Source organism: Mytilus galloprovincialis, chromosome 13 (genome assembly GCF_965363235.1).
Source record: "Mytilus galloprovincialis chromosome 13, xbMytGall1.hap1.1, whole genome shotgun sequence".
Lineage (NCBI taxonomy): Eukaryota > Metazoa > Mollusca > Bivalvia > Mytilida > Mytilidae > Mytilus > Mytilus galloprovincialis.
Window position 1 is genome coordinate 57,895,334 of NC_134850.1, and position 15,313 is coordinate 57,910,646.

The following is a 15,313-nucleotide window of genomic DNA, read 5'->3' on the forward strand; positions in this document are numbered from 1 at the left end:
CTGTTGTTTCTATGCCCTCTTCGTCATAATCTTCATTTTGATAATCATACCGATTGTCTTCGTAATCCAAATAATCAAAATCATCATCCTCATAAATTTCTGCCACGCGGTTTTGTTGAGTAGTAACAAATTGTGTTATAGATTCAAGGTTAAGCCATTTTATTAAAGAATAGGTACTCCGAAGTGTTCTGTAATGCCTGTCAGTAATTACTCCTGCAACATCATAGAGCCAGTCTTGATGAACTATTCCTGTCTGAATTTCATCCCGCAGCTTTTGCAAGGTTTCATGCTCGCTAAGTATAGTTTTCATTTTTTTTTCTTGAATTGAATGCTATAACATTCAGTTCGCTTGAGCTTTCTCTTATCGTGTGCGTCTTAACTGCTCCCTTGCGAGTAACGAATTCTTCTTGTTTGTAACTGTATGCCTTACGTTTAGCAGCTAAATTATATTTGCTCAACATTTCGATTTCTGATCTTCCTCCTAATCGGACAATATCTGCGGCGTCAGTTATTCGCAATCTTTTAGAAATATCTAATAAAAACTGATCTAATGCATGGTTAGTGTAGCTAAGAAGTAACATTGGTCCTTGGTTATCATGTTGACGCCATATATGTTTATTTCTCAAAAGAAGTTCTGCTAATTTAAGTCCAACTACGGTTTTCCCTGTTCCTGGTGGTCCTTGTATCAATGCAAGCTTACTTTTAATTGATGTGGTAAATGCCCTGTGTTGAGAATTGTCCATACAAAGATTATCTGCATCAGGCCAGTTTGCCTCATTTGAGATGTCAACCTTGGCTTTTTGTTCCGAATTCAAACAACGGATGTCAAATCCTTCTACGAACGAAGTTGATTTAAAATAGTCTGGCATATCTTGTTCTACACTGTGCTTTTTGTTAAATAATTGTTTCCCAAATGGTAAACTATTTTCTGCATTGACTATCTCACTGTGCATACTTTTAAGCGATTTTAAAGTATGAAAGTAAGACGGAAAAAAGGCTTGGCTCTCAATTAGAAGGACATCAGGCTGTTTCAATATTTCAGTCCCCTCACCAATATCGTCGACAAGTTTGATTTGAAAAAGACCATTTTTTAGGTCACCAGCATTACGATCTGCTACAGTTGCATACTGAAGAATAGTAAATTCTCTGTTAGTTAAGCAAACAAGAGATCCAAATGTAAGTAATTTTCTTGTGTTCCAGTTGATTCGAATATAGGGTTTGGTATCAAATCTTATTTTCCAAGTTATGCCGTTTTGCTCATTACAGCATCGAGAGAGAAAAAATATATTTTTATAAACACGGATGTCATCATGGCGCCATTTCCTCTCTAGACAACAAGGATCTTCGAATAAAGCGTTTTTTAAAGACATCAACCCTTTACATAAAGGCCTTATAAAATCTTGTCGATGAACCATAAAAAGTCTTCGTAAGTAGCTTTCCTCTGTTTCATACTCAGAATCAATGGAAGAACTCGCAAACGACTCTATTTCAATAAGATCTGGCAATATGTCTAATGTTGATAGTTTGTTCTCTTTACAGTGATTGTTTTCAGGATCCCACTTGTCCTTTATTTGTTGAATTAATGTTTTAAGTTCCTTTCGTTGATTTTCATCTTTTAGTTTTTCACTAACGCATACTTCTAGGGAATCTAATGGTGTGATTAAATCAGCGGGCCCAGTATTGACATGATAAGCAAGCCCTTTCATCAAAAGAAGTAAATTTTTCAGTATCTGAATCTTTTCTTCATCAAACTGTAAACGTAACTCGCAAATAATATTCTTTATATCCTGTCGGTCGAAGAACCTTCTTTCTTTTAATGGGGTGAGAGCCTTCTGAACTAACAATTTACGCTTACACTCACACAACTGACACATCACTTGCAAAAGTAAAGAAATCTGCTCCCTTCCCAAATCCTCGAACAGATATGTGTCTAGCTCCTTTCTATAAGTGCTCAAATGAGCAGCTAGGCTATCGGTATCCATCTTTGACAATTTCTCCAGGTCTATCTTTTGAAATCTATTATGAGAATTTTGTCTGAAATGTTGTCTCTCAGAGGTATATTGTAATGTGCTTACAACGTTTGATTTTGAGTTTGAACGATTTTCATATGTCTCTTTGTTACTTATTGTGCGATTGATATTTTCATGTGTTCTTTTGATATTACGATCATATTCGGTGTCAACATTTGAACGAGATCTTTTATCCAATGAAGAAGTATGCCCTCGATAAGGTTCATAATTCCTATTTGGAATAACTGTATGTCTTGTGTTGTCATGTCTGCTTTCTATCTCATATGGTCGTTTGGTATTTCGATCATACTCAGTGTTAATATCACTATTTAAACGAGATCTTCTATCAAGCGTAGGATTCTGTTCACGAGAAAGTTCATAATTCCTGTTTGAAGACACTCGATGCCATGGGGTTTCATGCTGACTCTCTATTTCATATGAACTCAATGCATTATTATCATATTCCATGTTGATATCATAATTTGAACGAGATCTTCCGTCAAATATATGATTATGCTCATGATAAATGTCATAATTCCTGTCTGAAGACACACCCTGCCATATATTTTCAAAATAGCTTTCTTTTTGATGTGTTCTTTGGCTATTTCTATAATACTCACTCTTGAAATCATCATTTAATCGAGGTGTTCTATCAAATGTAGGACTCTGCCGATGACAAAGATCATCATAGCTGTTTGAAGACGCTCCATGCCAATAATCTTCATGACTCCTCTCTAATTCATGTGCTCGTTGGATATTTCGATCATATTCAGTATTGATATCAACATTTGAACGTGATCTGTTATCAAATGTATGATTCTGCTCACGATGAAGATCATAGTTCTGATTTGAAGATAAATGTAAATCTGCTCTTTTGATTCCAGACCTATGATAAGCATGTCGCCTGGAAACATGTCCCTTTTGCTGCTCATGTGATTGCCTTAATGGAGACCTCTCTCTATAAGCAGCACTTCGTGGTGATTGTGTGCTTTTACGATATATGTTTCGGTCAAAGTTTGTGTCACGCCTATCCCGACCGTGAAAACGGCTGACCGGTGATTTATCTCCTCGTCCGACGGAATAGGTTGTTTTTCCATCAGGATATTTGTCATTCCTAGAACTTTGCTGTTTGTGTTCTGAATTACCAACACAATTGGTAGACAATCTAATTTTCTTTCGTCTTCTGGAGTCCGTACTATGTGATCGGCTTCTGTGTCTTCGTTTTCTTGACTCATTTGTTTCATATTTTGATGAAATAATGTCTTGTCCTCTTGTTTCTGGAATTGCAACATTTTTATCAGATTTTTTATTTTTATTTGTTTTATGATGGATGCTGGGACGAGAACCTTTATACGAGATATCCTTATTCTGAACACTGTTCAACGTGTGCTGACAATTGCTAACAGTTTGACTTAGAGAGACATTTATAAAAGGGGAGCTCAGTGATTTATTTGACGCAGCACCTGGAAGCTCAAGTATAGATCTTCTATAGGCATCTTTTGTTGATTTGTTTATGTCTGTTATATTAGGTTTTTTGTTTAAAGTGCATTTAATTTTGTTCGAGGTTAGTCCCTCTTTGTGATGTGATGTATTAATAACGTCATTGTTCGCATTATCTTCATGTTTGATGATTTCAGATAATGCGTCAGAGTCTACACCACTGTAATCAATGCTTTGTCTTACAAACTGGTTCGGATTTAAATTTGACGTTGTGGTACTACGCGAGTTGCCTTTACTTGAAATTGATGTACGTCTTTTATCTCTTTCCATTTCCTACATTGAACTGAAATAGAAAATAAAAATCGTCAGTTCTGTGAAAAGTCCATTTTAGAATATTTCTTCGTAACATGGTAATATTTTTACCCTTCCCACTTCCCTTTAAAAAAACTATGAATATTGAATCCGCAGATTAAATTGTTTACACCGGAAACAACCACGAAACAACAGAAAACGCACGCGAAGTTCACTGGGGTTATTGGTTGTAACACTCGGACTACTGGTAATAATATCAAAACATAATGTTATGTTGGATCCTATGTGATTATTTAAATAGTTGCCACTATTCATAGCATTCCAGTAGTGGAACTACATAGACCACCGAGGTTTACAGATCGCATTGAAGTACAGGGCGTACACTGTTCTATACTGAAACGCAACACTAAATTATTAATTGTAAAAATTTGAGTGAATGTGTCACCGTGAAAAGCAATGACTGCCTGTAACAAAAGCCACAATGATTGTCAGAATGTTCAACCAATTCTGTTCGACACGTTTTGGGTTCTGTTTTACATCTTCTGATTTTGCCTTTGATCCACCCATTACAATGGGTTTTGGCAATGATACGATTGAACTTTAGGGCTTAAAATGTTTTTCTTCAGCCGACATTTTGGCAGTTCAGTTGATGGTAAAAATTTATGGCATGAATCTGTGCGCAATGGCATTCGGCAATTCGATTAGCAGTTGACGTTACGATCGTAAACGTTATCAAATTATTTTGACCTTGCATTGTAACTACATGTTGACCTGGTCATTGATGGTCATCAACGAATCCCGTCTTCGTGTATCGTTGTCGGGAGGACAGTAAGACGAGTTTCTGAAGTCAATCTGTATGTTTGCTGCACGTTCATGGTTTTAAGTTTCTCGTATTCTTATCGGCTGATTCAATTTTTCATTCCTCGGTCTTGGCAATATTGAGATGCAACATTTTAAACTGATTTAAGTGTAGCCTAAGATTGAAAGAACTGTTTCACGAAGCAAAAAAACATGAAAAATCTTTTAAGGGTTCCAAATTTCGCTTTAAGAAATTCGTGCGGCTTTAAAAATCCGATATTTTAATAAACACAGGTAAGTCAGATGTTGATTTTTTCTAAGAAGGAAGTATGGAAATCATGAATAGTAATTGTATGAGAATCAAACATGATTTGGAAAGAAAATATCAACAAAACGAGTGTTGCGTTTTAGAGTCAGTCAGTATATTTCTTACTAAAACAACAACAATGCCATAAAATAATGTTCAAGTCTGGTAACCGATACACGTATTAGTACTTAAATATATTTCTTATCAGAATACCGGTACTCGAAAAGCATTAGAATGGAACGTTTTATATAACTATAAAGAGTAGATCAGATGCGTTTAAAAATATAATAAAAGGTGACAAAATTGTATACACTGGCATTCAATGTTCAAAGAACGTCGATTAATATGCACAGTTGTTACTTATATCATATTAGCAATGAGTTATAATATATATTATTGATTTTGATGATTTTAAAATTCTTTGTGCAATAATGTAGACTGTGACACTTCGAACTTCAATAATTGGATCAGATCTTCTGATTTATATTTTTTTTATCAAAAAGAACATTTTTTTCATATATTGCTTGGTTCGGTAAATTTTAGATTTTTTTTATCATTTTTCCGAATCCAATGACATTGATCTTACTTTTAAAACATTTACTGTCAATATAAATTTTTACTATGGATTCAAATTGACGAAATAAGGTACACTGTTGATTTTTAATGTGTTCAATGTGTTGGCTTTTAACAGGAATGTTCCTTTTTTGTATTTATCAAATAGTGAGGTATAGTTTGCGGTTATATGAAATGGTATGACAAGCTAGTTTTGGCATTAAATAGTTGTTTTCTCTTTTTTCTTCTTTACCTGATGATTGATGTTATTATTTATTGTTAACAAAGCCGAGCTATTTCAATGTACATTCTCTATGGATATCAGAAACCAGTTAAAACTTATTCCAATCTTTTTTTGTGCAACGTTTTATTCATTTGGTTACGTTTTACGTAAAACCATAAAAGGATTGACAAGTTGTGTTGTTTATAAGGTACACTCCTTAAAAACGGGGAGATATTATCAACATTGAATCGTGCAAAATAAGCGTTCACTCGTTTTCAGCAAATAACATGAGCGACAACTGACCTTGAATACGCTTCCAAATTAATAAATTGAATAAAACAGGAGAGGTAATCAAGATTTGTTTTGTAAATCACAAAAAAGAAAAAAATCAAAAAACATTTCCATCTTGATGAAGCTTCTTCTCCACATTATCGAGATTCTCTTCATTATAGTACATAGCTGTATCATCTAGTATGTAATGCAGTACAATTAACTATAAATTGACCTTAAAACTAATCAACCTGCAGGACTTTCATGTCACGGAAACCATCTTACTAATTTACAAATTTTGCCGACTTCAATATTTTGATTTTAAGAATTCGATCAGTACAAAATATAAATTTAAAGAAATCATATTGTATCCAGTTTGCAATATATAACGTATTGATTAAGCTCAAAACGTGTTTAAAATACCTGAGTCTGTGCGTCTTCATATCCATGCATGTGAAATATTGGTTTCGATTTCCAATCATTATTTGACGACTTTCGGAAAATGCATTGTCTATAAATAACTTAGACGTTTCAGAATTTAAACAAACTATGTAGATCTTTAATTAATATGTAATCACGTTGTCGTCTTTTATGTGGAACATAGTTCATAACAAAAACTATAACGAATCATATTCTCATATGCCATTATGTATGCACTGCATTTTATATCGATTAATCTTTTTAATAAAACTTCAATGACATTTTGAGTGGATATTCAATGATGTTTTTATCAGTGCTCATTGCATGTATCTTACGTCTGTTGTTTAAATGCTTTTTGCATTAGATAAATACTTCGACAGATTTGCAACAACATTTCACATGCACATTACGTTGTTTATACAATATATAGATAACATATGTGTAATGGGACAATTTATCAAAAGGGTTATCTGCAGGGCAGTTAAAAAAAAGGGTTTTTAATCTTTACTAAAATTCAGAAATGTGTACTTGTTGATGGTAACAAAATGAGGATGGATTTCTTGATTTTTGCCAAATTGACCTAAAACTGCTATTTTTTTAAGCAGGATCTAAGACCTGAGATCATCTCCAGGTTTGGTGTGATTAGTCTTCATTTTTCTACCTTTCGTTTAATTGACATTTGTTTGTCTTCTGGTTGTTTGCGGTTTTTGGCCATGATGTTTTTTTATTTATCTATCGAGCTTAAATATCCTTGAAGTATCTTTTTCTTTAAAATATTTTGATATGTTTTTGTATCTTTATATACAAGTTAGAAGCATACTTTCCTTCAGTGCTTTATATTGAAACTCATGCCCGAAAAAGCTTTTTTATTTCGGAAAGTATTCTTAGTGTTTATAGATATTATTGACCTCAAAAGCTAACAAAAACGTTTAACAGACTTATTGAGAAAGAATTTAGTTACGATACTGTTGTCAGGTCATTAAAGATTGCATATGTTGGCTTTAATATTGATTCACTTATAGTATCTTTGCATCATTAATTAAACACATTTGTTCTAAAACCTGTTGTTGGCATGACACGGGCTATGTTCTTTTCATATATTTTATGATGGTATAATACTAAATCACTAACGTGAGGTATTGTGCTTGATATTCATATGATGATGACATAATCTTTCAATCAGTTAAATTAAGGTCTGAAACTGGCTTGTTAATAACTGCTAGTAGTCCTTTGTTAATTTATGTAGTATTGTCATTTTGATTAGTTTCCTTTGCTATCTTTTCTGACATCGGACTTTGACTTCTCTTAAACTGAGTTTTACTGTGCGTATTGTTGTGTGTTTGATTTTCTACATTGACTAGAAGTATAGGTGGAGGGTAGAGATCTCAAAATCATGTTTAACCCCGCCATTTTTTGCGCCTGTGCCTCAGGCCTTTGTTAGTCTAGTATGAATTTTAATTTTAGTTTCTTGTGTATAATTCGGAGTTTAGTATGACGTCCATTATCACTGAACAGGTACACACATTTGTTTAGGGGCCAACTGAAGACTTCTCCGGGTGCGGGAGTTTATTGCTGCATTTAAGACCCATTGGTGGCTTTAGGCTATTGTATGCTCTATGGTTGGGTTGTTGTCTCATTGACCCATTTCACATTTCCATTCTCAATTTTATTCTATTGATTAGATTTCATTACTGTTGGACTATGTTTGAAGGAAAACTGAATACTTTTTCTTGAATGAAGTATGCTTAGGAGTTGGGTAGCAAATCATATAATTAAGGAATAACAGTACTGTAGTTGAAGAGTTGCCACCGTCAATTGTAGATTTGACGGTCGTAAATGCAGTTTTACTGGCGACGCGTAGCGGAGACAGTAAAACGGAGATTTGATACCGTTAAATCAAGATTGACGGTGGCAGCTCTTCAACTACAGTACTGTTATTCCGATTATAATGCATTACAAAAAGAAATAATACGATAACACTTGAAAAAAGGTCTAAATTTGACAAATAAAAAAAAATCCGCGAAACTTCATGAATGATTTTGGCGCAAAGATGTCATAGCTTAACGTGACGTCATACAAATGAAAACTTACTAACTGGAGGTTATTACGTTACCTGTACGATTCAAATTCGAATAAAACTACATTAAAACGACAAATTAGAGGTAGTTGTTGTTTTATTTTCGATTATATAGTAGTAATCGAACATTTGTGGATTCAACAATTCAAAATGGCGGGTACATCCTTAGTTACGCCTGGTCAACTGTGGATTTGACGGCAACTTTTAGCCAATGAAAAATATTGTTACATACAAATTGCATTAGAATCACCAATCTACCATAGAAGATCAACATAATCAGCAGACTCGATATCGACAAGAGCGATCAACAGTTTTTACCAAAAGAGTGAAAACAAATTTAATTTTCGGTGGTTTGGCGTTCATCTAATGTCTTATTGATTTATGTCATATGGGATTTGGCAAACATACCACTTCTTTTGTGTATATGATATTTATAGGTACCTTTAATAACTATATATATTGTGGCAATATCGAAATTAAGAGTTATTTTGTTAGCCACTTTGTTAGCTTGAGCGTATTTACATTTTATATAATTACAATTGTTTACATGAAAACTTGCACCTGTGTTTATGTACACAATAAATTTACTCATTTTCTAAACCAGTTATTCATAGTTAAAGGTAAGACTATGTTGGCAATTGGTTTAATGGCAAATCTTATTTCAAGAAAGTACCATTTGTTAAGTCATTTTGTTATTAATTATATACTGAATTCACATTTTATATATTGTCCAGAATTCAGACTTTCTTTGAAGGTAACTATCAGTATTCATTACAGCCATGCTGTTTACTATTACTGTTCAGGACCAATTCTTCTCTTAAATGTTTAGGCAGTATTTAGGGCTCAAACGCTAGGACTTGGGTATAAAATGGTTTAAATGATACATTTAAACAGCCGCTAGTTAAAGTAAAACATTTTCCAACTTTATTTAACATCTGTATTGTTGGTGCCACATGTGGAGCAGGATCTGCTTACCCTTCCGGAGCACCTGAGATCACCCCTAGTTTTTGGTGGGGTTCGTGTTGTTTATTCTTTAGTTTTCTATGTTGTGTCATATGTACTATTGTTGTTCTGTTTGTCATTTTCATTTTTAGCCTTGGCGTTGTCAGTTTGTTTTAGATTTATGAGTTTGACTGTCCCTTTGGTATCTTTCGTCCCTCTTTTGTACAACTTACTGTCATAATATTAGAATATTTATTGTGTATTTTGGTAGGAAGTACATAGAACCTCGGTTAATTTGGTTATTTTGTGGCTGCGCTAGCATTAAGTAAAAAGGTATCCGGAAAACGTAACTTTTACTTGAATGTTAGATCAGTCCGTTCACCATATATATATTTAGGTTATAAAACTAAAATGATGTGGTAAAAATAATGATGAGACAACTCTCCACAAAAGAGACAAAAATTACACATGTTTCAATTAACAAACATCCGATATGTGTTCAATTTTACTACTCAAATACAAACCTATAGAGATGTAAATTTTGAAAATAGAACAGCAGACAGATGTTCAGTTCATACAAATTTAGGTTTGGTTAGGCTTGCACTTGAAAGGAAAAGTGTAAAATTATAAATATGGGGGGAGGGATAACATGTTGCAAACCTATACGGATAGGTATAAGGTGCTAGTATTCACAAAACATATCGAAAAATTTACATTGTGCTTTGCATGTGCATTAGTTATATTGCCGTTTGGAGCAAATGAATTGTACTATTACAATTTCAAATGGGGAATTTGAAAAAGAAATTGAACAAATATATGTGATGAATAGAACAATAAAGACATTTTCCATATCGGCACTATGATAAAACCCTCAGTCCAATTATCAGGACATAGAGCTCAAGCCCTCAAATCGTCTTTAGCTGATTACAGTTATATATTAAAGAAATTTTCAGTCTGGTTATTGATAATTGTATTTAAATCTGTAATCAGAATACATGTACTTAGAAGGCATTCTATCAAAACGTTTTAAATCATGATACAGTGATGACAGGATAAGATTTAGAATAAAACAAAATGTGTCAAAAGTATTCACACAGACATTTAAATATTACAATAAACCATTTTAAATCTTTAGAACCCATTGCATTGAATGTGTGTCACTTACATGATATATATGCAAGCCAATCAATAATATTAATCTACATTGTTCATAGTCAATCGATTTAAAGCTATATCGACTTATATTAGCAAAGTAAGGTATATTGCTTTTTTAACCCATCATGTTAACATAGCGCACTTCGTCGTTTATTGTTTCAACGTGTTTGTTTCCCCCTTTTTTTAAAGATTTATCTGCTAACGGTTCTTGAACTTTGAAACTTTCAAAACTAAAAGAGTGAGTTTTTATACAGTTATGAGAAAAGGCTTTGGTTAGTTGTATTTCTCTTATTTTTTAGAAGTCAGAATTCGAAACCAGTTATAATCCATTTTCGGGCACTGTTTTGTTTATTTGTTTACGTTGTTCTATCGAAGTAACAGTTGACAAGTTGAAGTGTATTTAAGGGAATAACAACTTTGTTTTATCCAACATTGAATCGTGTGAGTAATCTTGCGCGCTACATCACAAGGACATTAAATGAGCCACAATTGAATTTCATACTCTAAAATCTTAATAAATTGATCGGATTAACAACAGTTGATTGTTTTCAACCGTTCTATTGTACAAATTGACATTTCCGCGTTCATAAACAAACAATAGTCAACATTCTTTGTTTAGACACCATATTATTTTTGGAAAGGATCCATTTCCACCATAGGCGATTTTGAAAATAATGTAATTAACTGCAGTTATCTCTAAATCGTCCTTTAAATTAATTTACACAAGCTGTCAGTAAAGGAAAACAACTTACATATCACATGTTGTGTGCCAACTCAAATATTTAGATCACTCGAATTCCACCTGCAAATATAGCGGACACCCGTTTTTCTTCATTTGCGTTATTCATCTTGCATACAGTGATGTTTTCACTTACTCGTGTACATCTACATTGATATACTAGTTTTGCACACTCAAATCCTTGTCTGGTGCGTTTGTTATCATGCTCTGTAAGAAATAACCTCGTTCTGGTAATTTGTGACAGGAATTCAATGAATACAATGTGGGTTTAAAGTTTGACTGAAATTGAAAGTAGATTTTTCGAAAATGATATCTATCACACGATAGTTATATTTGATTGATTATTGATAGTTTATGTAATATTAACTGAATAGATTAGTAGATATGCAATCAAAAGTGGATCAATAAAAACACATTTCTGTGTCATTACGATAACAGTTAAAATTGATAGTCATCTACAAGAATGAAGGTTTTGAGTTAAAGTCAATTACCACTTGTAAGTGTTTTCCAAATCTAATTCAGATACCAGAAATCAAGTTACGATATACAAATAAGGTTATTCCTGACATACGTGTTATTAGGGCGAAATTGGACATCTGGTATTTCTTAGTGTATATACCATTACGTAGCTCACATGCAAGTGCCCAAGAATATTCTGGCATGATGACAAATAAGATACATTTCATGTGTGTGCTTTTTTCAGTTTAAAATATTTTGTTGTGTCAAGATTAAAGGTTACAATTTATTTTAACTAAATACATTTTACTGTATTACCATTTTTTACTGACTATATGGTATTGGTTTGGTCAATTTAAATGGCCTTTTGGTGACGCATAGCAACATGATATGAACTTTAGTTGATAGCTGTCGTGGCAATTATACCACATCTCCTTGTTTTCATTTTCAGATTATTTAGAATTTCGATTATTTATTTTATGTTTAGAATAATGCAGACGGTTTATTTAGCATCGATTGTGTCATCAACATTATCTTTGTCTTTTAGATGAATTTTTTCTTAGCTTGTTTTTAATTATTGTTTATGTCGTGTTGTTTACTCGGCTTCATTTTTTATTTAATATTATTCTATTTCTTTTGTTTTCTTCTTATAACAAGACAAGACCAGTATAATTAATACCTATATAAAAAAAACTCCAGGAAAACAACTCATTATTTTCAAAACATTTTCAATCAAGATTCAGTGATTGCATATTCACTTAATCCATACGTTTGAAGTCAAATGATACAAGACTAGCTCCATGTAAAGGTTACCTGTCATTATTTGTTTAGTATTAGTAAAATGAAAGCCCTAAAATAACGGAGAAGGACCAAACAAAAAAAACCGACATCTTATATTTAATAAGAAAACACGTTTATACTGCAAGCTATTAAGCCTATCGTATCATGTTCTGACTAGAAAAGTCAACAAACTGGTTCCTTTTAGGCTGATGATTCCACTGCTTTTTAGGAAACAATTGACGATTTTTGAAAAGTTAAAAGTATTTAAATTACGTAGGGGTTTCGATATACTAACATTAAATGAACACCTTTAATTGATATTCAATAATATTTGTGTTATTTATTTCGAGCATAATATATAATGAAAATCAATACTAATCATAGTCTCATATTTCATTTCTATTCATCTCATCTCATTTAGATTCATGATTAATGATTTAATCAAACTTGTGTAACTAACGCCTGAGTCAAAGTGATTTTTATATTTTATAAATACATTGAAAGATTAAACAATTGCCTTACTTATGTTATTTAAACAAAAAATATAAGATGTGTGTTCATATTCATTTCAGTTTATCGGAGAAATTTAGCAAACGATCATCTGCAGAGACCGGGAAAAATCGTTTTATTTATCAATGCTTATATACTTTTTAACATCTTCTTGTATCGATTATAATCTGTGTTTACCTTCAGATGGTAACAACTTTACATTGCATTTTTTTGACAAACACTTAATAATACAGACTAATAGATGGAATACACTGCAGTTTTAAGGAGCACGATCTTCTCACTTTTCCATATCAACACTCACCAATTAATTTATACAAAACTGACAGATATTTGGATATCCTTTCATATGTAGGACTCTGAAGTGCAATGGCAATCTTAGTTAAGTGCGAAAGCTACAGTGCGAAGGATGTTTGATTTTGAAGTGCGATCAGTGACACGCTTAAGTGCAAAGATATATGACATGCAAAAATACGATTGTATAACACGCTAAAGTGTGATGGTGTTACGGAAATTGGGTTCCGGCAATGTTTTATTGTTTATTCTTTTTTGCTGTGTTCTTATTAGTTTTTCGTCTATTGTTGTGTTTATAAATCATGTCGTTGTCCGTCTCTTTTGAATTGTTTTACAATTTTCATTGTGTGGTTCTATATATATTTTAGCGTGTTCCATTCAATAGCACAGATCATCGCACTTTAGCGCATCAGACATTTGCATATAAGCGCATGCCATCGTATTAAAACGTGGCCATCACCTTTTAGAGTCCCCATTCCATTTGATATTCTCCATGTGTGATGATGAAAGAATGAATATTTATAAAGCGTCACATATAAAAAATAGAAATTACATCAAAAGCGCTGAACTGGGTCATTGGTTATAGAAACAAACAAAGAGAAAAACACAAAACATACTCTATATCAGATGCAAGTACTGAAATAAAGATATAAGTACCTACCATTTAAACATTTCAATTCGGAAATACATTTTAGAATTAAACAATAAAATGTCACAATCTTGTTCTTTTTTCAGTAATATATATATCCGTACTCCATTGTATATCTAACTACAAAATCATTTGTAGTACGTGTACTTTATTTTCCCTATGGTTGTCTTTCTGATATTGTTTGACATCTAAACCCCTTGTTTCAATAATTTTGTATTAATATTGTGTCATAGAACCATTTTTTTTCTTTAGCGTATGTTTATTTACTTATGTAATCAAGTATGTTCATTAATATTTGTAATACATGTATGTAATTTGATTGAGTTTAGACCAGTCGTAAGTGAGGAACCTGATGTTCAGTGGTTGTCTTTTGTTGATGTGGTACATAACTGTTTGTCGTTTTATATAGAATAGACCGTTGGTTTTTCTGTTTAAATGGTTTTACACTTGTCTTTTTATGCCGCTTATAGCTCACTGTTTGGTATGAGGCAAGGCTCCGTGTTGAGGTTTTGCTAGCCACAAAACCAGGTTAAACCCACCATTTTTCATGCCCTATTTATGGGCATTATATTTTCTAGCCGTGCGTCCGTCTGTCCGTTCATCCTTCCGTCCGTCCATCCGTTCGTCCCGCTTCAGGTTAAAGTTGTTGGCCGAGGTAATTTTTGATGAGTTGAAGTCCAATCAACTTGAAACTTAGTACACATGTTCCCTATGACATAATCTTTCAAATTTTAATTCCAAATTAGAGATTATACCCCATTTTCACGGTCCACTGAACATATACAATTATAGTGCGGATGGGACATACGTGTACTGGGCACACATTATTGTTCTTAAAATGTCCTGTACCAAGTTAGGAAAATGGCCATTATTATATTATAGTTCGCTTCTGTGTGTGTTACATTTTAGTGTTGTGTTTCTGTTGTGTCGTAGTTCTCCTCTTATATTTGATATGTTTCTCTTAGTTTTAGTTTGTAACCCGGATTTGTTTTTTTTCTCAATCGATTTATAAATTTCGAACAGCGGTATACTACTGTTGCCTTACTTTGACCTATAATGTTTTAAGAAATGCCCCTGCCAAATTTTACGTCTTCCCATTCAATGTAAAGCACAGTACACATATGTTCAGCATTTTATATATGTACATTGCCATAAACTAGTTTTTTCCATTGATATTATTCTAAAAAATCAAACCTCCTGACAATAGACAATAAGTAAACGCTATATGTATATATAAATGTTTAGGGGCGAGCTGAAGTCAGCACTGAGTGCAGGATTTTCTCACTGTGTTAAAGACTTATTGGTGACATTGGGCTGGTTTTTTTTATCTATGGTTCTTAAAGCTAAAGATGGATGCTAGATGTATCAACAAGAACAAAATAA

General features: G+C 32.9%; 1 protein-coding gene across 1 annotated transcript; it reads right to left on the bottom strand.

Annotated features, from left to right (window-relative positions):
• Positions 1-293: 293 nt before the first annotated feature.
• Positions 294-11,441, bottom strand: LOC143056965 (uncharacterized). Its single transcript, XM_076230178.1, has 2 exons — positions 11,258-11,441; positions 294-3,792 (listed from the first exon to the last, which is right to left on the bottom strand). Exon 2 carries the CDS (start codon positions 3,777-3,779, stop codon positions 294-296), a length of 3,486 nt encoding a protein of 1,161 aa, XP_076086293.1. The 5' UTR covers positions 3,780-3,792; positions 11,258-11,441.
• Between the last annotated feature and the right edge of the window lie 3,872 nt (positions 11,442-15,313).